The sequence below is a fragment of the Epinephelus lanceolatus genome, chromosome 5 (genome assembly GCF_041903045.1).
Source record: "Epinephelus lanceolatus isolate andai-2023 chromosome 5, ASM4190304v1, whole genome shotgun sequence".
In the NCBI taxonomy this organism is placed as follows: domain Eukaryota; kingdom Metazoa; phylum Chordata; class Actinopteri; order Perciformes; family Serranidae; genus Epinephelus; species Epinephelus lanceolatus.
Window position 1 is genome coordinate 20,089,808 of NC_135738.1, and position 26,017 is coordinate 20,115,824.

Consider the following 26,017-nt stretch of genomic DNA (forward strand, 5'->3'; position numbering starts at 1 on the left):
TGGACAACTGTTAAAATTCATATTATGGCAAGAACCAATCAGCTAACTAAAGAAAAACGAGTGGCCATCATTACTTTAAGAAATGAAGGTCAGTCAGTCCGAAAAATTGCAAAAACTTTAAATGTGTCCCCAAGTGGAGTCGCAAAAACCATCAAGCGCTACAACGAAACTGGCACACATGAGGACCGACCCAGGAAAGGAAGACCAAGAGTCACCTCTGCTTCTGAGGATAAGTTCATCCGAGTCACCAGCCTCAGAAATGGCAAGTTAACAGCAGCTCAGATCAGAGACCAGATGAATGCCACACAGAGTTCTAGCAGCAGACCCATCTCTAGAACAACTGTTAAGAGGAGACTGCGCCAATCAGGCCTTCATGGTCAAATAGCTGCTAGGAAACCACTGCTAAGGAGAGGCAACAAGCAGAAGAGATTTGTTTGGGCCAAGAAACACAAGGAATGGACATTAGACCAGTGGAAATCTGTGCTTTGGTCTGATGAGTCCAAATTTGAGATCTTTGGTTCCAACCGCCGTGTCTTTGTGAGACGCAGAAAAGGTGAACGGATGGATTCCACATGCCTGGTTCCCACTGTGAAGCATGGAGGAGGAGGTGTGATGGTGTGGGGGTGTTTTGCTGGTGACACTGTTGGGGATTTATTCAAAATTGAAGGCACACTGAACCAGCATGGCTACCACAGCATCCTGCAGCGACATGCCATCCCATCCAGTTTGCGTTTAGTTGGACGATCATTTATTTTTCAACAGGACAATGACCCCAAACACACCTCCAGGCTGTGTAAGGGCTATTTGACCAAGAAGGAGAGTGATGGAGTGCTGCGGCAGATGACCTGGCCTCCACAGTCACCGGACCTGAACCCAATCGAGATGGTTTGGGGTGAGCTGGACCACAGAGTGAAGGCAAAGGGGCCAACAAGTGCTAAACACCTCTGGGAACTCCTTCAAGACTGTTGGAAAACCATTTCAGGTGACTACCTCTTGAAGCTCATGGAGAGAATGCCAAGAGTGTGCAAAGCAGTAATCAGAGCAAAGGGTGGCTATTTTGAAGAAACTAGAATATAAAACATGTTTTCAGTTATTTCACCTTTTTTTGTTAAGTACATAACTCCACATGTGTTCATTCATAGTTTTGATGCCTTCAGTGAGAATCTACAATGTAAATAGTCATGAAAATAAAGAAAACGCATTGAATGAGAAGGTGTGTCCAAACTTTTGGCCTGTACTGTATTTCATTACTTTAATTCGTCCTTCCATTGACATTGGCTGATGCTAATGAGAGTTATTTTCTGTGGTGTCTGTCCAGCTGGAGTCTAAAAGCAGAGGGGTATTTAAATCTCCTCCTGACACTGAGCCAATGTAGTGTCTTCCCAGGGGCCTCTGCTCAGTCCACAGCACTAAAGAGGACAGGATCACCTCGACCATAGTGTGGCTTTACCGTTAATGCACAGCGGCTGACGAGAAAGGTCACCTGGGGAGGAAGGTGGTCACTGGAGGCATGGGATTCTCTTTTCCATCTGATGAAAACAGCGGCCACTGAACAAATATAATACACCCTGTAGAGTAGTTACTCTGTTCTCCCTCTGCACTCCTATGACAGTGTGAATTACAAGTTGGCTGCCTGTTGCACGTATAAAGACAACACCGGACCCATTATTTCTTCCCAAAGCAACCTTTTGGCGTCCCTCACTTAGCTGTCATACACTTGTACATCCTTCCCTTGTCAGCTCTCTTGACACCAGTTGTGAGAAGGTTGTGGTCAGAGGCGAGGCAGAGCGATCAGTCATCACACCAGCCGAGGGTACAAGTTAGTCAGTGTGAGATTTTGACTCCAGGGAAAAAGAGTGCCACTTGCAGAAAGACAAAGAAATTTAGGCAGAAATACAGATGAAGAAACAGGCACGCACGGGTGGCATTGTGTCACGTGAGGTCCGCCTTTTAGTGGCTTTTTTATGGAGTCTTAAGGGATACGACTTCGGCTGGGTTCGTGGCTGAGTACTCTAACCTCTAGCTAGAGGCAAGGGTTTGCCGTGTCCAGGGTTTTTACAGCCTGCTCCGTCCAGACAGGTAATAAAGTGCTTTTTTACAAGCCGCCTTTAATTGAATGAAGAAGGCAAAGGTAGAGGCCTCCAGGTAGTCATGAATCTGAATTATTTCATTTATGACAAATGAGGTCTGTCTGGCTTTTTCACGTGAACTTTGCTCGACAGATGTGTGTCTGTTTTGGTCGTGAATAATGATGCGAGAGTCTTAAACTAAGCTCATTGTGTAGTTGCGTGGTGTTTGATGAGATTTCATAAAAGCATAACGGAGATGCTGGGACTAGGCTGCCTCGCTGTCATTGGACTGTCATTTAGCTGTCATTCAATTACCGCTGCACTTGTCCTGCCAATACTTTAATTACACCCTCAATAATTGTTTTCCCGTTTTTTGATGGAGTGAGAATATTTAGGCTGATATTTTTATGTGACTCAAGGCACAGGAAATTGGACATGGATACAATAGCGCACAAGTATCCGCACACGTACACAAGCACACATACCATGAATGCATGCGACTCTGCCCTGTATCCTTAGGCAAATACAATTGACTTTGACTTGGATTAGATTTTATAATGCCACCCACATAATACATCTGGAGCATCCGAGACCTCTTTGTCTTGGTTGATGTCACCAGCAGTGAGCTGATGATGTGGGCAGATGGGGACTGTAGGCCTGTATGCATATGCACAAGCTTCACAAATTGCTCCTCAATAGCATTACAGTTGAGTCCCTCTTCCCTTTACTCCCACTCTGCTTTTTCCTGCACTGTTCTCTCTCCACTTTCTTGGTTCTTTCACATCCCTAAAGCGCATGTGTTCCCACTCATGTCACAGTGCTAAAGCTGTGTCAAGTGGAAGAGTGCGTGTGTATTAGTGTTTGCAATTTTGGAGCACATGCGATTGTGCTCCTTGTTTTAGAAAGGCTTTTTTTTTTTTCTTTTTTTTTTGGAAGGCAGTAACTAAAACACAACTTTTAATGCAGATGGTTGGCTGATTAGCCAATCTCCATACACTTAAATGCAAAATCATTTAAGAGCAAAAGTGTAAGTAATGGATTACACAATGTTTATCTATTCTTATATAAGCTGCAAGCTTTAGCATGTCTGCCAAACTAGCTAACTGCCAACAGTGATGGTGTTACTTTCAAGGCCAAGGAGCATCTAATTAACTGACAGCAGTGGGTTAGATTATTTTGTGGGGTTATAGGTTACGTGAAACAAAATAAAAAATCACAACAAGCACTCCACTGTGTAGTAATTTTCCTGACTGTGTGGACTCCAGTCCTGCATGCTCTGATCTGCTCCTTATTGGACTCTGTTGGGAAGTTTTCTCTCCAGCCAGTGTTATCGGAGCTACATTTGCCAGACTCGTCCTCCTCCCAAACGCCTTTTCTCTTCTAAGGTTAAAGGTGAAAACACAGAGTTTGAAAATATGAGCAAGCATGGAAGCTAGCCAAACAGGGTCATGTCAGAACTAAATGATGTGTGTGATTGTGTAATGAGTGTGATTTTACATTTTTCCTTTTTATATTTATAATACTACGGCCACTAACTCTACACTGCAGTACTAGAAGGTTTTTTTTTATTGAATTGTCTTCTACATGGAGTAGGGTGACCATCTTTATAAACCCCCAAACTGGGACCCTCAAATGTACCACACATTTATGCACACACCATAGCTGAAAAATTATGTTTTGTCTCCTAAATCCACTATAGTTTTTTGGAAAACTGAGTAATAACATTGTGACACTTTAGACCAGCTGTGCAGTCCCTGTATTGACAGCTCTGGTTGTATTTAACCAGATGGTCTGCAAAGGTCTCCTCCTGAGCTGCCCGTTTGGTTTCAGATGGCTGTCACCTGTGTTAGCACCACTCAAGTAGGTCAGTACAGTCTGCCTTATTTGGCTGTCATTTCCATGAAGCACTACCAGAAATGTACTCTTACAGTGTGTGTAGAACACAGCATTTTGTTGCTGAATACTCTACAAAGTAAAGAGTAAGCCTGCTATAGAGCTCTTAAAGGGAAATTTCGGTTTATTTCAACTTGTCTCCTATCGTCCTAAATTTGTTTCAAGTGACTAGTGACATAAAAATAATAGTTAGCATGTTAGCCGTTAGCCTAGATACAGCCGGGGCGCATAGTAGCGTCAGACCTGTTAAAACGTAAGTGAACGGGCATCCCTTCAAGTGCAAAGTTAGTCCACTAAACAAGCTTTTTTTTCCACAAAGACCGCCTCATATCGTTAGGATAAATGTCAGAGAACATATAGAAAACAACATGTAAACGTGTTGTCTTACCTTACCAGTGTGGTGCCATGTTTGTTTACATTTAGCTCCAACCAAGGTGCCTTGGTTGCTGACGTTCTGGGACGCTGTGTCAAGTTATGCCTGTTACATGCATTGTCTTCTTTGAAAACACACTGCCATTTACACAGGAAATGTACAGTTTTCATCCATCCATCCCTTTTCTAACGGCTTATTCTCTTGAGGGTCATGGGGGGCTGGAGCCTATCCCAGCTGACATTGGGCGAGAGGCAGGGTACACCCTGGACAGGTCGCCAGACTATCGCAGGGCTGACATGTAGAGACAGACAACCATTCACACTCACATTCACGCCTACGGACAATTTAGAGTCACCAATTAAGCTATCCCCAATCTGCATGTCTTTGGACAGTACCCGGAGAAAACCCACGCTGACACGGGGAGAACATGCAAACTCCACACAGAAGGGTTCCCACACCCGGGATCGAACCTGGAACCTTCTTGTCGTGAGGCGACAGTGCAAACTACAACACAACCATGCCGCCCCAAGCAAATTGATGTTTTTTCCTCCAACAACTAACGCACATGGTTGGGTTTAAGAAAAAGGAACAGTGTTTGGCTTTATAATCTTACGCAAAAGCCCTACTTGGACTTTCGCCATCTTAACGTTCACTCTTGTCCTGCCGTGTTTCCCCCAGACGCCACAGAGCACTGTTAAACTATACTGGCGACCAGTTGCATATAATGCTGACGTTAAAGACAGCTTTTTTTGTCAGTGTCTGACCCCGCAAGTCACTGCCCAAGCACCAAAGTTCGACAACTTCGGAGTGAGACCAGGCTCTGTATGTAGCCTTCAAGTGTATATTACAAATCAAGTCACAGGATTCTAATGTCAAAACAAGGCAGCTGGAAATATTAGTCCATCAAAGACAGTGTTTTCAACCAGCTCATTGAACTAACACTAGCTTAATTATTAACTATCTATAAAATAAAATCTGCCAGTGACAACTCTCACTTCATACAGTAAAATCAAAGGCCGCCAGCTATGAGTATCTAATAAAAAATTGCAAAGAATATGAGGTGCTAAATCTGAACAGAAAGCGTGACAGGCCTAGTAACAGTAACAAAGGGGGGCAGAGCTCAGCGAATGATCGATTGGAGTAATAATGAACATACTAAAAAGGTGGGAAAGGAGAAGACACAGGGGAAGAAGCGTAGTAAAACAGTTTAGTGAGGAACTGTTTTATTGCGGACCCTAACCTCGCTCACGACAAATGAAATAGGCTATATATAGGCAATCTAACGCCCCTGAACCTGGAATAATATTAGTCATGGTTGACTTAGTTTACAGCTCTGGAGCTCATTACTGAGATGGACACTAGTCTACCTCCAGAGTACAACAGCCACCATGTGGACTTAAGTCAATAAAGTCAAGGGCATCAGTGGGACTGGTGAGTAATAGGTTGTTTGTGACTGTGAGGGAGCCATAACATATTAAAGCTCTGAGGCCACTAAACAGGGGGAGCTCATTCAGCTTGATCAGGTTTCTGGAATATATAACAGCCATTTGTCCCTGTGTGACACTCAGGACAGGAGGTGAACATGGGAAGAGTACTTGGCAAAGATTGGAAAGGTGATGTCTGAGCGAAGCCAAGAGGTACGAGAGGATGAATCAACGATCATATTCCTGAATATTTTATTCACTACTGACAGATCTGGCACAATCAAAGTTACCTAAAAATGTAATTAGCCGGTAAACTGCATCGACAAATGTGCGGCACTAAAATAATAGCCATGCAGGCAGATGTGTTAGCCTCTTTTAACGTAGTGTTTTAGAATCATCCCATGATATATGGCCGTAATCCATTATTAATGTGTGTTTGATGCAAGGCAGGGGTACTTACAAATTGGAAAACAAGTGGGCCTGTGAGGCAGGGGAAGAGCGTCCTTGGTAAATGTGTTGAGTCCCTTCACGTGGCTTACATATGAAAGTCATCCATTTCAATCTGACTGGTTAATTCAGTCCATCTGAAGGCAGAGCTGGAGGAGAAAATTATTGCAGAGACACTGATAGATTATGTGATAGATCAAAACCTTGCATACTGTATAAAGTCCTGCTCAAAGACATCGGGAGAATTAGATGTAACTGAAATGTTATCTTTATCACTCATCAGTAATTTAATTAAAAATGGATAATATTCATTTTCCTCCCACTGCGATCACGATATTAAAAAAAAGTAGTTAAACTCCAACGTGTTAATTTCAGTGTCTGGGCTTTACAATTTTTAGCGATAGACTGTAGAACATAATGGATGTAGCTAGCCTGACGTCACCTATTGGTTTGTGTCTGCATGTCAGCTGTCACCATCTTGGGTTTTTTTTTTTGGAGCCAAAGGTGACCAAATTTGGACGAGAGGGTGGAGCTGTGGAGGAGTGAGGAATGGATCTGACTCACAGACTGTGGTGTAACCTCACAGACAGCCTATCAGTCCATGTTGCCAGCATTCAACCTCCGTGCAATTGTCATGAATGGGGAAATTAGCTATAGAAACCAAAATTTTTTCTTGTACCAGGCTGTAAACGTGCTTATTTCTGCTGTAGAGTTGGGCATTTTAACATGGATGTCTAAGACGATTTTCTGGAGTCGGCCTCAAGTGGCTGTTCAAAGAAGTACAGTTATTTGCACGCCCATGTTGGCTTTATTTTTCAGTCCTGAACATTGCTACTTGCTTTTACTGTATAATACAAAATAATATCTCACAGTTTCCAGCAGCTTGCAATTCTCCATGAAGGGATCCGGCTCTAACAAAGGGATTACCTGAGGAACAATAGGTGTCCAAACTGGTGTTGTAAAGAAGTATAAAAGTCATAAAAAGTCATGCCTCTTTAAACATGCTGCAAAGGAAAATATTCAGTAATCACACATTCACTTTTTATCATTACAATACAGTATGTAATTTTGACAGTGCTATAAAATAGGACTGCGCAATTAATCAGATTTCATTTGTACGCGTTTGGCCTCGAATGATTATAAAAACAACATAATCAACATGAAACGATTATCATGCCCTATTTCGTTTCGCAGAGATGCTCTTGTTCTGTCTTGTGTTTTAAATCCAGTGAACCGTTTTCCTTTACAGCGGTGCGCTCTGTGTTGAAAACCTTGTGACTTCCTTACTACAGTGAGCAACTTTTCAGACCCCTCTTAGTAACTTTATTTCTAAAAAGCAACTAGCCACAAATTTATTGAATTATTCAGACCATCATGGAAAAGGAGAGTTATATATTCAGATATATTCAGTGGTGTAGTGGTAGTTGACATGGTGGCTGTACTAGTTTACCAAGGAGGAAGTGTACTCTCCAATATATTTCAATGGCGTTTTGGCTGCTAGGTGGGTATAATGTAAACAGCCAGAAAAGAGGTGGGTATACCCCATACATCTGCATATACCCTCCACTACACCACTGATTATAATGTAATTCATTCTCATAGATTCTGATCTGAGTAACTGCAGTCCAACTCTCCCACAACAGAGTGGGGTCCCTCCCTTTTCTTTTGCATCGTGTTTATATTTATATATTATTTGTGTATATTTCTCATTTTTTACATTTGTTTTTCAGTTTTATTATATTTAAAGTTTGAGGAAAGTTATTCACACATCCAACTGTTTCAGATGCAGGTGTGTTGGAAAATATCACTTGAGTCTTTGAACAGAAAACCCTGCACACTGTGGGAAAGTTACTCTGCTCGAGAGAGGGGGTAACATTGAAGAAATACTTAGCAGAAGGGAAGCATTCTGGATATTTAATCTGCAAACTCTATCTCCCAAAGGATTAAATGATGAGACACCATGGCATGTCATGCTAAAATGGATTTGGGCATCTCAAAATACCAATTTATGACACACGGCATAAGAGTACACAGTGCTGAACATTTTAAATGATTCATGAATGCTGGAAGGCCAATGTGTGCATTCATAAGATCAGCATTTTTTGTAAATAATCTTCTAAATGGCCTTTATTGTGTGGGGAGCCTGAGGTTTCTAGGTTTTTCCTATGTTTTTCCTGTTTCCTTGTTCTTTTGCTTGAGGGTTATGTGACATATGGTGCACAGGCTGTTGTCAATTATTGAGAAACACACCCACACCTGATTAATTCCCTCACATATGTGCACACCTGTGAAGTGGGTGGAGCAGTTTCTATTTAAGCTCAATGTTGGAAATAATGGTGTTGAACACTCTTGACGAACGTTAGTGTTACTAATAAATTGTGAAACTGAGAAAAAGCAGTGTGTGGGAAATTCTGTTCAAAGACTCATATTTAAAGTTAAAAAATCCACTGTTAAATTGACATTTTTAAAAAGCTCAATAAGTGCATGATGTTCTAAAGTCAGTAAGTCATGTTAAATAATTGTGACCTCATCCACCAAAATAATTGTGATTAGAATTTTTAATCGAGCAGCTGTACTATACAGCCCGATTTACCTCATAGATGTCAAGTAACTCAGTCCACTCACTGAGCATCTAACTGTGAGCAGGCTGCTGGTTGTTTTTCACAGACATCCCTGAATATTTCCATTAGCATACAGTTGATAAGAGAACAAAGTATGTCTAAAATGTTTTATTAATGTGGGTATTATATTTGTTGACGCTTAAATAATTACATTAAAAATGGTCTATGCCAAAGGATATCTTTATTAATGACTCATGAATATACAGTATGAAATGTGGTGTTTGCCCAGGTCACAGAAGAAAATTAGTTCTAAAACAAATGGCATCTGCTGTATTTTAGTTATATTTCACACAGTATATACAGCAGTATATACCTCATGGAAGAGTCAGGAAAATACCACACTTGCTTTTGTTCCTTTGTAACTATATCAAAACATTATCCCAGCTTCAGTTCACTTACACCACGAGAGTCCAGATCTTGTTGGCTTTTATGGGTGATTCACCCATTCAGTGTCAGAGGTGCTAATAAGATGATGGTGCCATTATAGGTGACACCAGGCATGTGTCACATGACGTCTTACTGGTCCGACTCCAGCCCGGCTTGTCACTGGGCTGAGATGGATCTTATCCCTCATTCGAGAGCAGACAGAACGTGGGTGGCAGTCCTCTTACTCTCCCTGTGAAACAGCCTCTGTGACAGCACAGCAGTGCTGCAGCTGAGCCACAGGGAGCATATAGGGACAGAGGACAGGCAAAACTGCCTGTAGCCTACAGGGGATGCAAGAGACACTCATTCACACCACAGGTGCTCTCCACCTGTCAAAATTTCACTGGCTGCTCGACACAACCCTGTGATTTTCAGCACATGGGGCTTTGGTGTCCATTGTGGAGCGGGTCTGTAAAGTGGTTAAAGGACCATACCACAATGTCATTGCTGCAGATTGCATCAAGTCAGCAACACTACTATTAATTTTCCAAATTATACCAGAGCTTTTTAGATGAATAGATGTTTGCCATACCTTCCAGATTGATCTGCTTTTGACCTTTTCCTGCCAAGTTGCCTGAGATGGCTGATCCATCACAGAGAACATTAAGTTGTCTGTATTGTTTCTCAAAATTATTGTTGCATGGTAATGTAACATTAAGTGGTGACAGCAAGCACTGACATCCAAAAATTAGTGAGACTTCCGTGCCAAGATCAAACTGAGTAACACAAACAATAAACAGACTTAAATGTGTTGTCAAGGATCATTTAAATTTGTAGCTCCTTGCATTTTGAAAAAAGCTTTTTTTCTGTTTTCAAGTACAGTAATGGATGTTTTAACTCCCTATTAGCACTTGAAAGCACTAACATGAAAAACTTTGCTCAACAATTTCAGCTCTTTCATTCATAAAACAATAGAATGCAGCAGGTTTATTAAAATGAAAGATGACTGAATGTCACCAAAGTCTCTGGTGGGTTTTCTTATTCTACTGAAACAAATCGAAACCATGAAGTGTATAGAATTATGAATGAAGCCACTGTGATGTCACCCAGTTTTGAAGTTTGGCATTTTGGCTGTTGCTCTTTTGCTTTTTTGGAGCCAGAGGTGACCATATTTAGATGAGAGGGTGGAGCTAACCCTAATGCTAGCTGCTAGCTTGGTTAGCATGGTGCATTTACAGCTATGGAAAACTGTGGAAAACTACTGCTAATGCTAATTTTTATGAATGAAAAACAGGCTTAAACCATTAAGACAAAATGTACTTCCGTAAAAAACAGAATATCCAACTCCTTCGAGGGTCTTTTAGTACGACTAAATGCTGACCAGATGTTATAATTGACATCCATAAACTGAAAACACTGAAATAAGGACATTTACACCTCTACTCTGTGAATCTGCCATGGTTATTGTTACCGGCTTTTCCCCCTTTATGGGCAGTGGCCTTGTGGGTAACCTGTGAGGGTGTGACTTGTACTACATTGTGTGTGTGTGTGTGTGTGTGTGTGTGTGTGTGTGTGTGTGTGTGTGGAGGGAAGCAGCTCTCTCGGGATGTCATGGTGAAAATGCATGCATCAAGTAGTGATGATTGCAGTAGTCTGTTAAGCCCAACAACAGATGCTGGACCTACCAGTAAACTATAATTGAGAGAATTGCTTGATGCACTCTACAATCCCGAAATCTTGTGAATAACCATTTAAACTATGTATTTCAGAAAATGAAGCATGATTCTGCAACTGTAGAGCAGTTTAGAAGATATCTGACATTTTCAGAGAGCTGCAATGTTTTTTTTTTGGGCTGTAAATCAAAAGCAAATACCAATGCCCACCCACCAAGTGATACATTTGCTCAAATAGCAGTGGGAAGGTTTCACAATGATGTCTGCATGGAGGACAGAACTGTCAGTCATCTGTCATACATCCTACTTGAAATGACGTTCTGTCTCAAGCAAATGTCTGTTGAGCCTTGCCAGACTGGCTGGCTTTGCAACAACAGTAAAAGGGCTAAAAGATGCCAAAACAACAGCTCATCCTCTGAGCATACCACGGCACTGTTAGCAACCACCTCTAAGATCACTGTGTGAAATGTGACCTCATCAGTTTATTTGACAATGGCATTATTTACCTGGAACCACCATAATTATTCATTTTATCCACATCTCCTCACTTGAATCAATTTTACGCTCTTCCCACACAAATTATTTTGTGCGCCTGAGCAGGGGAGGAAGATATTTAGATAGAACGCCTTCAAATGCAAGTGCTGCTTACAACCACCCAGTCTTTTGTCTTGAGAAATAACTCCAAAACAAAAGCAATAAACTGCAGCGTAGAATTGAGCCAGAAGGTAGATGGAAGCAATTTGAAACACTCAGTATCACAGCATAACTGGAAGTAAGTAACATTTTGCTGTTGCACACAGATTGTGGCTCAGAGGGGACAGACTGTAAAGACATCTGAGTGACATCTGAGGATTACCCCAACAGCAGCTCAGTGGTTATAAAGAGGGCAGAACCCAGGCTCCAGTACAAGGAGGGGGCACTTTGAAGTGGCGATTAGGCTGTGAGCTTTGCACCCAGAGCTACTGAGGCACTGCCCTCTCCACCTCAGTCAGAGCATAAAGATGTGGTGTGGCAGCTCTGCTGACTGGACACTGCTCCAGTTCCGCCTGTCCAATTAGCAATTTCTTCTACCCCTGAGGACTGGTCCCTTTCTGCTTGGCTTAGCTCACTGCATGTGGGCCAGATCACCTACATGTACACTCCCACTCTTTGTAACCACAGTAATGCTTGTTGTACTCAATGCTGTTATACACTAAGAGCACTAGTGTTGTCAAAAATATCAATTTATCAGTACTGATTATGAATATTTTGAAAGGGGTTCACTGTTTTTTCCTCAGTATTGATACACTGCTGCCAGCTATGCTTTCTTGTTCTCTCTTATTGTTAATGTTTAACACAGTCATTCTGCTGTTCTCAAAGCCAAGCCCTAAATTAAACGCTAAGTCCCTCTTACAAGCTGGGTTTGGCTATACATTTTGACAAATAAATGCGAGTCTCAATCTGGCCCCCAAGGACACTGCGCAGCCAATTTTTCCCTAGTGGCCACTTGTGGTACTGCAGCAAAGAAATCCCCTGTGGTCTAAAAAGCATTTTCCCCACAGACCACCTTCGTAAATGAGATGTCTGTAAAACTGTTGACAGGACACCTCTAAATGCAAGGTCAATTATGAGTCATTCTATAATGACTTTTTGATCCATGGAGGTTTTAGATTTGTTATTTTTTCCTCAAGCCAAGACAAGAGATTTACAAACCTGTGACTTCATGACAATGTAAAGTCTATGAGTCGAGCTTGTGGGTGGAGCCAGCGGTAGAAACACTACTGTACATATTCAGTGGGCTGCATCCATCTTAAAGGGATAGTGCACCCAAAAATGAAAATTCAGTCATTATCTACTCACCCATATGCCGATGGAGGCCCTGGTGAAGTTTTAGAGTCTTCACATCCCTTGCGGAGATCGGCGGGGGGAGTGGCCAGCACACCTAATGGCAGACGGCGCCCCAGACTAACATCCAAGAACACAAAATTGAATCCACAAAGTATCTCCATACTGCTCATCCGTAGTGATCCAAGTGTGCTGCAGCCCTGACATAAAAAGTTGTTTCGAAAAACGTCATATGAACTCTGTTTTTAGCCTCACTGTAGCTTGTAGCTCTGACTGCTTCTCTGTACTTACTTAAAGCATTGGGTTGAGCTAACATTAGTTAGCTGCTTTGATCACACGTACAAACATACATGTCTCAAGTTGGGTCAATATGGACATACTACACATCGTTAGCTTGGTTAGATTCTCAATCATCAGTTGAGCACCAGAATATAATTGATTCGGATCTACAGGCATGGTAAACAAGAGAGATGAAAAAGTGGTGACACCCTACCTCTAAAATGATCATAAAGTCCAAATGAGTGTCTGTTTATCAATTATTCATGTTCCTTAAGACGGTAAGGAAACAGCGGTCAAATTAATCAGTTTTTCATAAAAAATAATTCAATTTATGAGTATTGTTTTAAGAGGGCATATAGAGGTGTTGTGTCAGCATACCTGGTGTCAAAATCCTCGGATGCCATAAAATGAGCATTGTGTTGTCATGAGCTAGCCAAATTTGTATACAACTAATATCCATACTAGTTTAAACAAACACTATGACAGTATTTCCCATCTTTTCCCATCTTGGCTGGCTTTTGTACAAAAGGAATTAAAAGCATTTAGATGCTTGTGGCAAATATAACCCAGTAGAGGTCAGTGATTGAAGCAAATAAAAGTCTGGGATATTAATTGAACTTTTACGGTATTTATCTCTTAATAAAAATTTTAACTTGGATGCCTTCAATGTCCATTTTTTCCTGTTGTATTGAAAATGGTGTCAAGGTGTTGTATCAAAGTTAGAAATTCCAGTGTGGAGACAACACTTAAGAGCACGCCATACTAAAGACTATACTTTTCTGCAAGTTCTGCCTCTGCATTTCCCTTGAACGTCCATATTTAACCTCAGCATGACTTCGTCTTTGTTGTGCTCTGCAGCGAGAGGGTTTACTGCAAGCTCATTTACACCATCATTGTCACCACTCACCCCAGTGCATAGTGCCATTTATTTTCTCTTTTATGTGCATATAAAAGAGATAGCCACTGAAATCTAAAACAAACAAGCGACTTTCAAGTTCAAGAGTGCTCTGACTTCTAAAGGCTGCTGATCAAAGGGTTCAATGGCTTGTTCAGCTCACTTGTCAGTTTTACCAAGTCGTGCCATTTTCGATGCGATTCATTGCCCTCCATTGGAAGTACTTTTCATTCCTTACCCAGTTAAATAGAGTGAAGACTGCTACATTACATTAGCGGTTCTTATTTAACATCAAGTGAAATTATCTCCTTATTCCAGTTTCAGCATCCAAACACTGTTTCATCTCTCACTTAACTAATGCGTCACCTGTTTGAGAATTTCAAGCTGAAAGTTTTGTTTCGTTCAAGAGGGAAGATAAATTGAATTTCCTGAGTGCTGTGATAGCTCTGTGTAGTGCAGGCTTCTCTTACTCTAATGACGCCTCTTTTTCTCTGCAACCATGGTGCTGAGGATTTGTATATCTCCCTAATACCTCAACACGGTGTATTTCCTACCTTTTATTCCCCTGCACTGCCTGCACACAGTGCTTCTCTGTAGCTTCTAAAAGGGAAGTTATATTCCATGAAGCAACAATCCAGCTGTCCGTTTACTGAGCGCGCTAACGTGGCCTCTGTGGATGCTGTATTTTATTTGGAGGCTTTTTACTCCCTCAGCTCTCGTGACTGACACAGATCATAAACCATACCACCCTTCACCCCACCCCGCGACCTTCAGAGAGAGCACAGGACGTGGAGCCCTACATCAGCTGCTGGCTCCACCTGACTCTCTAAGCCCTTCAGGAATCAGGACATCCATCACTGAGCCACTTAGCACTGATGCTACCATAGACGCCCTTAGCTGGAGACCAGTTCAGCTTCCCTGATCTAAGAGCCGTTGCTACCCTTGCTGATGTCGTGGTATCTAATGGACTTAACTTTATTGACCTCTCTATGAATATACAGTAACAGAGTATATTGCCTGTGTCTATTTCTGAACGTCTATGAATAATAATGTTCATCATTCAAGAGCTGGCTGTCTTTCACTGACCCTCTCATGCTCAGGAGCAGTCTCATAGCAGTCTCTTTGACTCTTTGACTGTAGACGGGGGGGTGTTACGACTGCTACGCTAATCTTAACCTTCACGATCAGAACAAGATCAGTCAAGTCGGATCAAGTGTTTTCCGGTCGAGAGCAGTTGCTGTTATCAATAGATAAACTCATGTATGATACTTAGGATGTATAAGATTCTTATCTCTTAGGCAGTATATACTAGGCTGACTTGTGTTTCTTATCCTGACACTAACTCCTTTTTGGATGGCAGCATACAGTAAAAGAGTTTGTTAATACTTTGTAGCTCGATGAAAACAAAAGATGATTCTCGAGAAAATGACACCTTTTGTTTCTATATTCTAAGAATCCACTAAGGTGCACTGTCACACACAGTTTGAAGACTTTGTGGCTCCACTTTGTACCCGCAAGCAACTAACTACTTAAGAGTGCCCATTAAAGGTACCCTGTGGAGATTTTATGAGCTGGTCCCCATTTTGTTTGCATGCAGGTAGTGCAATACACATTCCTACTAATCGTTTAACACTGTTCCTTGGATCTACAGGTGGCCGTAATACTAATAAAGAAATGAAGCGGTGTATTAAAAATGGCAGGGAATAATGAGATGAGTGGCAATTTAAAATGAATGTAAACGATGCACATTTTAAAGTTTTAGAAAAACTTGCTTTGCAATGTTTTATGAGAAAGGAAATGCATGTGTTCATAAAATCCATGGTAGGTCTTAAAGTGACATGAACTTATAGTTCTGAGAGGACCAGTAAAACATAGGGACTGCTCAGAATCCCATACTAACATATGACTCATACAAAGTATGATGTAAAATTGAGTATGTAGTGCATTCCAACTGCATAGTACATGGATTTTGTGTATGCAAGGAATGACTGGATGTAGATTAGTAAGAATTTCTGAGTATAAGGCCATAAACTTACTGGACATACTAAACTTCCCCAGTGGCAGATTGTGAGGTAGATGGTTACAATAATTAACCATTGAATAAAATAGCAAAGAATTATGGTAAGTGACGTTAAGATACAGTTAAGCTCACAGATTTTATGTACTGTAGAAAAGATGTTTAACACTAAAATATTTAGTAATTTGCCATAAATTAATAGTGGAAGATATTGAATTGAGTTCGAAGAAGCAACATTGATTTACATCTGTGATGAACAATTTTCATTCAACAATAGCTCAGACTTGTAACATTGTCATCAGTACAGTCATATGATGCAGAGAAGACTTACTGCTTCAGCAGACTTAAGTGTGAACCAGGTGTGAACACGCTGCTGGCAGTAGGCTTATTCGAGGTGAACTGCACCTGGAAAGTGAGCAAGAGGCAGTGCCGAAGACCAACATACAGGAAGTCACGCAAATATTTACATCCTGTTAGGTCCATGTGTAGGCTGCCTCTAGTTTGTAGACCATGTTATAACCTTTACTATTATTATTATCATTATTATTGATAATAATGATAATAATAATAACCACACAAGATTTGCTAACGGATTAAGTCTCCGCTGCACAACATGAGACATCTCTTCAGTTTAGCCTTAAATACTACAATCAGTGTCGGGCAGTAACGCGTTATAGTAATTACATTACTTTTTCCAGTAATTACATGACTTTTTTCTATCTAGTGTAACTAATTACAAATAAATTTCTGTAGTACTATTACAATTACTCCAAAACTAAAAAAAAACTCATTATAACGTTTCTTTTGATATCACATCACTACTGACTTGAGATAGGCTACAACAGTCACATCAGCGGACTCTTTATTGTAACCGTCGTGCAGCGCGTGCACGTCACGAAGCAGCAAGCTAGTTGGAAACGCTAACGTTCGCGGCTGGAAATATTCCCGTTACTTTGATTTTGTCAGGAGGAAAGATGACAAGAACACTGTTGCTGCAGGTAGTCGGACTCAAACTCTCCTCACTACGAAAAACACGTCCTTAAGCTTCCGGTCTGAAACCTCGGCTACTACGACAGACAGCACAATAACGTGAAGCTCCAGGAATTACACCTCACCGAAGGTAAGCCCTTCTCGACCGCGGAGGTCGGCTGTAGCCCTACACTGGATAAAACCTTAACTGCAAGCTACAAAGAAGTAATGAAACGTGTGGTTGGATATGTGGTGGGTGAAATGTTGCTCCATGAGTGACTCTCCGTCTTTTGGACACAGCCTTGGGAAAATACCGGTCACAGGCAACAGAAATCCCCAGGTAAATAGAGGCTAGCTAGCCTACTCTTAGCCGAGATTACCCTGACATTCACACAGAGGCGCACATCTCAATTTTGGGGAGAAACGCAAACACCAGTTTTATGGGGTGTGACAGAAAAGTAATATAACGAGTAGTGTAATGAGTTACTGTTGGCAGGGAGTAATAAGTAAGGTAATCTCATTACTTTTGATAAAAGGAACTACTAATTGATAATAAATTACATTTTAAAGTAACAAGCTCAACACTTACTACAATCACACAGAAAATTGGGACTTTATACAAAACATGGTGTTTGTGGTCATTACTAACAGCCAATTAGCTCTTCTATCAGGTGACCAGTGTTGCCAGATCTCACGAGACAAGTAAGCAACCAGGCCTGTGAAAACAAGCCCAAAACAAGCGACTTTTTCTACGGAGCCCCCCCCCCGGTTCCGGTGAGAGAAAATTAAATAAACTGTGTGCACGGTTTTACAATCCGTGGGGACGGATTTTAAACTGTGGGTACAGATTGTCAATTTACATCCATGTGGACAGATAAGTAAACTGTGCGCAGTTTTGCAAAACTGTACCCGTGGTACACAGTTTATTTATTTTTCTCCCCCCTGAGCTTCAGGACAATGACTACAAGAGGGAGTTAAACCACTTTTTAACATTATTTAACGTTAGAAAACAGAGGGGATATCAAATATAGACTGATGTACCAAGTACAACATATACACAGTAAACCTCTGATAATTAAAATTTGCACACACAAATAAATATCATCCTGAATTCACAAATTCTTTATTTATTATTGCTTTTTATGCACTCATCTAACTTTTTCTTTTAGTTACAGGACTGATGTTTTCCTAACCAGAAAAAAAAATACATTACCCTGCTCTGCCTCTGATTGGCTAGTACTCTTTGCCATCAGGGTCAGAGCAATTAGAAGCAGGATGCGGGTGGAAAAAAACTCTGCTGTCTCCTGTGTGTATTGGGAAAGGGGAGGGACAGAGGGAACAGGCAAGACAAACTATCCTACGTTTAAATAACATATCGAAAATATCTGCTTGACAACTTATTATGGAGCTGGGAACAAGCCCAAATAAGCAAATACGCTTTAGAAACAAGCCCCCCAAAAAAAACGCGACCCGTGACTACCAATATTTGTAAGCCACTTTACAGAAAAGTATAATAAGCGGACTTGGCAACACTGCAGGTGACAGCCGGGCGTTTCCCATGATGCTCTGGGTCTTGTAGTCAGTGGAGAGCACCTATGTGCCTTACTCTAAAACCTACAGCAGCTTGACCTCATGAGGTTATCGTTCTGCATAATGTCAGAGCAAGTTGTGATCAAGATACATTTACACAGCGATTGCCAATGGTTGATTCTGCGCAGGCCTAGCTTAATCACTAATTTAGTACACAGTATGCAGTACATATTGATTGAGTATGTAGTAAGCAGTTGCTAGTATGGAACTTTGAGCACAACCACATTAACACAACAGAAATGTAATCGCTCCAGCTAGATGTAGTAGAGTAGTGAACTAAAGAAGAATTTTACTGCGGGAAAAATGGTCTCTTAATAAAACTAGGCTATCTATGGAGTAGAAAGATGTAAGTACTTTTAAAATTGGTGTTATATGACCAAAGAAAACAGAGGAAAGGGGCACTGGCATTTGCTTTGCTCAAAAGGTACAAAAACCTACAACTACCAGAATGCACTGCATCCTATCAGACCAGTAAACACACTCGCTGGTAAGCTTGGCTCTTTTTCTACATAAAACAATATGGTAGCCAGCTGGTAACAAATGATCTGGAATTACAGTTAAATGGTGAAGTTAAATATGTTTCTGAAAACACTTTAAACCCTTTAAGGCCAGAAACAGGCAACGCAGTAACAAAGTCTTGGTTCATATTTGATCAGCACTGCCTAGTAAAGTGCCCACTTCCTGTTCACACATTATCGTATTAAAACCATACAGTGCACAAAAATATGTTTCTAAAGACATTGTAGGTGAGGAGTAGGCAATAATAATGCACTTTCTTTTAATGATTTGCTGCGCATGGGCTTTGTTTCTGTGATAACAATATCTTGACACTAACATTAGCCAGGTAGCTCACATAACACGACAGTAATATGGGGGTTGATACAGTCAACTTCAAGCTTACAAAGTGAACGATGGAAAAAGCACAAGACTTACATCCAGTGTCTGCCAGCCCATCTGCTCCCAATAATTGAGCTTTTCTGTCTTTGATGTGACAGTAGACAGTAACCCAGCTAAGACGCTTCAGTGACATCACTGGTGCCTTTCAGAAAAGTTCAGAGATTGGCTTGGAGCGGCCACACAAAAAAGGCAGAACACTGTGAAATTAGACACTGGGCGTGACGCTTTTTCTCTAGGTGGCTGCATATGGTTGCTCCTCATTAGGAGCATTTGAAAAAAGATGCCAGCGCTGAGAAAAAAAAAGCTATGTGTACACAGGCCCTAAGGAGGGAAGTTTACTTTAGTTAATGTTCACTTACGACCTACAATGTTTTAACAAAAGCAGGTTGAAAATCGGCATAGTATCCCTTTAAACATAACATAAGAAACATGGAAGCGTGACTGCTGCGTTAACATCAGAAACAATGAAGACAGCGTCGGAAACAGCTTGCTGTCTGAAACCACCTTAAAAAGCACAGAATGAGCAGGCCAGGTGAAAAGAAGCAGTTGGTAACACCATGTACACTATATAGACGGCCAGTTCTAGTCAGGACAAGTCAGGACAATGAACATAAGAACTGCACAGGGAAGTACAATTATGAAGAAGTTTTATCTTGGTTTTATTGAAGGCTCGCTGCAAAGCTGACATCAGCCATTCTGTAAAGTTCACTCACCTCCATCTCTCCTGGAAAAGTGAACAGTCTCTTCATCCACAGCCCAAGATATTCCTCCTTTCCAACATTTCCATACATACTTTTGTGCAAATGCACAAACTAAATGGTTTATTTGTTACAGTCACACCACAGAATTTGTGTTCTCCTGGGATTTTAAAGGACTGTCTAACAGTACTAGTCTAATCAGCTTTTCTGTACGCTCTCTCTCTTTTTTAAAACGGCAAGTGGCCTCAGGTGTCACGTCGACTTCAGTACAGCATTTGAGGCTGAGTGAAGACTGTGGAATACAGTGCTGCTGATCCCATTCTTATTTTCCATATGAAACAAGTTTACCCACCACTGTTCCTCCTTTTTGAGATGGTGCGTTCCCAGAGAACACGGCGGGGTGGAGAATAAAGCGGAGATCGGATGGAGGAGTGAGATGAAAAGGCCAGTTGTGACAAGTAAAGGAAGGGAAGGAGGCAGCAATTGGGGAGAAGACAAACCCAGTTATTGAAAGGAAAGCATGGGTGTTTGTCAGCGTTTGTCACTCAGCGGTGTGAAAATGCATCCTGACACCCATTTATCACTGTATATTTAGAAATCAGAATCGTTAGAAGGGAATCACAAATTTGAATACATTAGCATCCTTCCCCGCCACGCAAATATCAAAGCTCAATGAGGCTTTATATGCTTGTCCTCTAAAGTGAAGGCCGCTGGATTGTTTAAATGTTTGCAGCCTGAAACGCAAAGTGCTCACGAGTTTGGATCCACTTATTGTAGCAGTATCATAACAAGAATGTAAACAGACGCAGGCGCACAGGTGCAGGCGTGAATTGTCTCTCACACACACATACACACAAGCACACTCTCTCAGCAATAGATGATGTTTTTTTATGACTCTCTTCCAGAGCCACCTCTCTCACTGGGCATCTACTGATACCCATTAATCATGAGCTCTCTTGTATTGTCAGCCCAGCCTCCCCTCCCCTCCTCGCTCCTCTCCTCCGCCTCCCCCTCCTCCCTTCACTTTCAGCCTGTCAGTTAACAAGCTGTGACACCATGACAGTGATGTGTGTGCAACTGAGTGATGCCTGGCTGCAGCCCTTATTGGAAAGGTATTGAAATGCTCCGGCACGAAGAGGGTAGTGATGAGATTGTATTTCTCAGCTCCTTATGACAGAATGTAAAAATGGCAGCTCTGCCTGGCTATTCAATTAGATGACGTAGAGGGAGAGCTTTGTTTTGGGTTGCCCCCCTTTGACAACATGATTCACTGTGGCATGCAATCAGCTCTGTAGCAAAAATCCCATGTTTTTATTTTACACACGGTGGAGAAAATTCAACCATGTATGCAAAAAAGCATTCACTCATGTTTTTTTTCTCTCCCTTGTGTATGTGTTTGTGTGTACAGGCTCCGTGTCCCTCAGTGTGTTCCTGGTCTCCCTCGCAGTGACAGTGTGTGCTGTTTGGCTGGTGGCTCTTTGTGGCGTCTGTGGTTGGTGTCAACGCAAGCTGGTGAGTTTACACACACACACACACACATGTACGCACAAGCTTCACTAACAGATATACTGTAGCTTCCAGTCACATTTGTTGCCATCTTATCATGCTTTAATATTCAGAGAGCCTTAATAAACATTGTCTGCTGTGATTGTGCTTGAAAAAGACACGTTGGTGCTCTGGAGAAACAACAATGTGTGCAAATATTATGAAAATATGTGCAAATATTATGTGCAGTCTTGTTGAACTGAGAATTTTCAGTTACACGACAGTTATTAATGAAAACATATTACCAGTGGTGGAAGAAGTCAGATTTCTTACTTGTGTAAAAATGCCGAATACAGTGTGAAAATACTCCATTATGAGTAAAAGTTCTGCATCCAAGCCCCACTCAAGTGAAAATACACAAGTATAAGCAACAATATGCTTAAAGAACAATGAGTAAAAGTACTTGTTGACCCCTTGTAGCCACACCTGCAGGCAGCAGAGTAAAATGTCTGGTTTTGGAGGCACTGAGTAACTAATTATTATATCTCTGGATTAATGCATGACATATTCTGTCTGTTATGTATCATTATTCTACAGTTTAAGGTCAGTGGCTGGCTTTAATAGCTTTAAAATGGTATTTTAATTGTGCTTGGCTCTGGAGAACCACATGCCAAAACAACAATGTGCAAGGCCAGAGCTGATCGCCTGTTGCCCTGCTGCAATTTGATTGGCTGCTTGCCAAGTGCTGTTGTTGTCATTTGCTTGTAGACATTAGTATTTCTTTTAAATAAGATAGTAACTGCAGTTACAATGACTTATGTGGATAATCCTCTTCGGCATGAATTTGATATTCTGCTTTTTGAAGAAAAACTCGAGATTAAACACGTCAGTGCCCCAGGCCGTTGGATATTGTCATAAACCAAACTGCTGGTGAAAGTAATCAGATTCAAGGTGGAGTGTATCTCCAGGGAAATAATGGCAAAGCTAACTTGTCAGAGAAGACACTTTTTTTGCTTCCCATGTGTGTTATAATTTGAAGGGGATGGTACCGGGTCAAGAACAAATTTTCAGGAGCTCAGGCATCTTTCTGAGAGGATTACCAAACATTACCAAACATGAAAGCAGCAGGGAAACGTGGGAAAATTGCTGAAAGATAGCTACCCAAATTGACAGCGCATACAAATGGGGGATTGAGCAGTTTACAGTAGCAGCACGTTGAGGAGAACGGGGGCACATTCAGCCCTGACAAATCTTAGCAAAGTGCTTATTTAAACAGAAACACTGGTGCATTGAGCATCTTGTTGTTTATGTTGTGTTACACAAGTGTGCTGCCTTTTTAATATGACAGCATTTATACACATATCACTACTGATTGGGTAACACTTGGTACACACCCACCAGACAGGAGAAAATGAACCTCAAAGCCTGTTGCACAGTTTCACACTGTTTCTAGGAAAAATGATGTTCAACCTAGAAACTGTAGCAATCGGTGCGCAGGGTTTTCAGACAGATGGGCCCCAGGGAAAACCTTAGATAGCGCATCATGTCAAGTAACTATAAAGTGGTGTCATTTTCTGGGTTTGTATGCATGCAAAGTAGTTGTTGCCCCAACATTTTGTTCCATTTAAAAACTTCCTCTGTGGCATATATGTTTTACTGCTAGATCACCTAGCACCACTGAGCGAGGTAACATTACAGCTCAGCTGAGGTGGACATCATTAATGTTTACATCTCATACTGTCACAAGTACAAGCCTCTTGTCCATGAGGAGATGCATGTTTCCCTTGTAACAAAAGTGGGGTTTTTTTGCGCTTTGGGCACCCTAAGCCAAGTGCCGTCTTGTTCCATTAATCAAGAGAAGGCAGACATCTCTATGGCCAATACTTTCAACATTCAACAACTTGCACCAAAACAATTTTGGCATGATGTATTTTATGTCACAGAGCAAAACATGAAAGTCTCTTGAGCTTATGTAAACCACAGACCTTATTTCAGGCATCTAACAAACAGCCCATTAAGAAAACCCAGTGACTTCAGGACGAGGGAACTGGGAGTGCTAAAATGCAAACTCATTTCCAGGTTTTAGGACTCATTCCTGCACCACGCTTTTTATTACAATTCTGTGACATTGTATGATTTACAATGACATATCGTCTGGTGTTTCTGTGTGAAGTTAAAGCAGCTAGAGGGGGTAAAAGCATGACATGCACCATTTCTTGAATAAAATTACAGATTTCTCTAGGTTTGAACATTGTTGGAAACATTTGGGATAAATTAAGTACACAACTCAAGAAAATATATAACATAGCCTCAGTCGTTTTTGTACATTTTAATGTGGAAATGTGTAATATTATGTGTTTAACAACAGTACTGTAGAGAAGTAATGGCCACAGTTGCGTCAGTGTGCACGTGATCACAGCAGTACAGACTCAAACTAATTAAACCTTCAGATAGACGCCGCTCCAACATCAGTAAACTGTGCTGATACAGCATCAGTACCAGTCCACTCATTGAGGAGAAACAGAACACAGATCATGCAGACTGACCTCCAACAGAGGGCATGTCATTGTGATTATGTGGTATGAAATGTGATTGATTAAAGGGAGGCAACCACTCATTAGGCAGACAGAGCTGTACGGCTGAGTGCCACTTCACTTGGCTGATTTCTTTTAGATTTGCATGCCTTTAAACTTAATTGATTTCTGATTCATCCTGTGCTTGTACAACCCAGGAACACAGGTCACCTCTTTCAAGTTTAATGTTGGCCCCAACTTGTTTCAGCTCGCCATCGCACTGCTGTGAAACTTATTGGTCCACAGATGGCAGGATTTGGCATTGCAGCGGGCTCCACACAGCACATGCCTCTCTACATTATGTCATCAGCTTTGCTTAAATCCCCAGAAGGTGACTGTACCTAGGCAACTGGTCGATAACGTTATACCACACCAGGGAGGAAATGGTCTGTGCTGAAATGGGACAGTAGTACAGCATAGTCTTTGTATTGTTTGCTTCACTGGAACGTTGTGTTATATTTGATATTCCACTTTAAAGTAAATGGAGCAGTGAATGACTCCTGGGTTCCAGCTGTGGATGAAGTTAGTTCTGACTGCGCTGTGCCGTGCCCTCAGTCCTCTCTGCTGTAAATGGATCTTATTTCTATCCTGTGACGGTGTAGCGCAGCAGCCACAGAGCAGAGGAGACCTGGGATAAGTTGACAATATGTTGGACTTATGACCCTGTGAAGGCTACTATTAACTACATCCTCACACACAGCATGATGTGCTTCTATCTCAGGCTTCATCCACACTAACACATTTTTGTTTTATAAATGCATAACTATTGCTGCATTTACACCAAGCATCCACAGTATCTGTAACTGGAACCCATAAAAAAAAAAGATCTTTGAAAACACTGCTGACCCTGTTTTAGTTTGAAAATTTTGGGGTTGTGTTTTAGTGTGGTAGGCGAAACAAGAGGCTTGGAATCAATGACGCAGTCACCCACATTCCCCCTCAATTGGATCTTATACAGAGATCCACCGATGTGAAATTCTGGGCCGATATCGATGCTGAAGTTTAAAATAACGATTACAGATACCGATGATGTTTTTTTCTTCTTTTTTTTTGTTTTTATTTATTTCCCCTTTTGTGCCAGGGAAACATAGAAATCTTCATTATAAAAAATAACTGAACAATTTTAACGCCCTTCATTACGCTACCTTTAAATGAGCACAAATTTAATCACATACATACACATATATCAAACAACCTTTATAATAACCTCCTTTAACATAAAAACCATAAAAAAATAACTGCTTTAAAAGCCGTTTAACCATATATAATATATTACAATTCCCTTTCTAAGTTTCTCTAAACCCCCCCCACAGATTACATTGAACACATGAGAAAGTTATAATTTACTTTCACCCAATACTCATTTTTACCGAAGAGAACTTGAACGCTTTTTAATGTAACTCAGTGCAACCTCTGTCAGCAGTTAGTTCTGGCCACGGGCTGCTAACAGCTAACAACTAATGTTTAGTAGCTCTCCTCCTGCTCCTCAACATGGATTTGTTGTTCACAATGTAACATTATCAGGTGAATAACAGGGTGGATGGTGAGTTTAAGGCATCCTTTCGTCCTGACGGCATCCCGGTAAAGATCTCTGTTCATTTCAAACATGTTTTCTCGTATCCCCAGGGGACAGAACGCTGTGAGTTTGGAGCCCTGCTTCTTAGCCTGCACAAAATTGATGTGGCACAACAGAAAAACATTGGCCACTGCTATCCGTGTGTGTGTTTTATTTGCTGATAGGCCGATGGCAGTCAGCAAGGCAAATATCGTCTGATAACGATGTGCGTCCGATAAATTGGTGCATCCCTCGTCCTGTTAGTCACAATGTGTCAAGTCAAAACATAGATAAATCATCAAACCTTTTGTGATTTTATCATTCTTGCGTGGATACTTCTTTCCCATTGCCACGGCTTCCTCCAGCAAT

The 26,017-nt window shown here is 41.3% G+C and overlaps 1 protein-coding gene across 5 annotated transcripts in view; it reads left to right on the top strand.

The window, feature by feature from the left end:
- syt7a (synaptotagmin VIIa) overlaps positions 1–26,017 on the top strand; it is a 114,672-nt gene that overhangs the window by 26,316 nt on the left and 62,339 nt on the right. For all 5 annotated transcript variants that reach the window (XR_004502114.2, XR_013491616.1, XM_033635192.2 and 2 more), the window contains exon 2: positions 21,444–21,547. Coding sequence is in view for 3 of the 5 variants with exons in the window: in XM_033635192.2 (XP_033491083.1) it covers positions 21,444–21,547 (104 nt within the window). In the remaining 2 variants the exon portion in view is untranslated. The remainder of the gene's footprint in view (positions 1–21,443; positions 21,548–26,017) is intronic.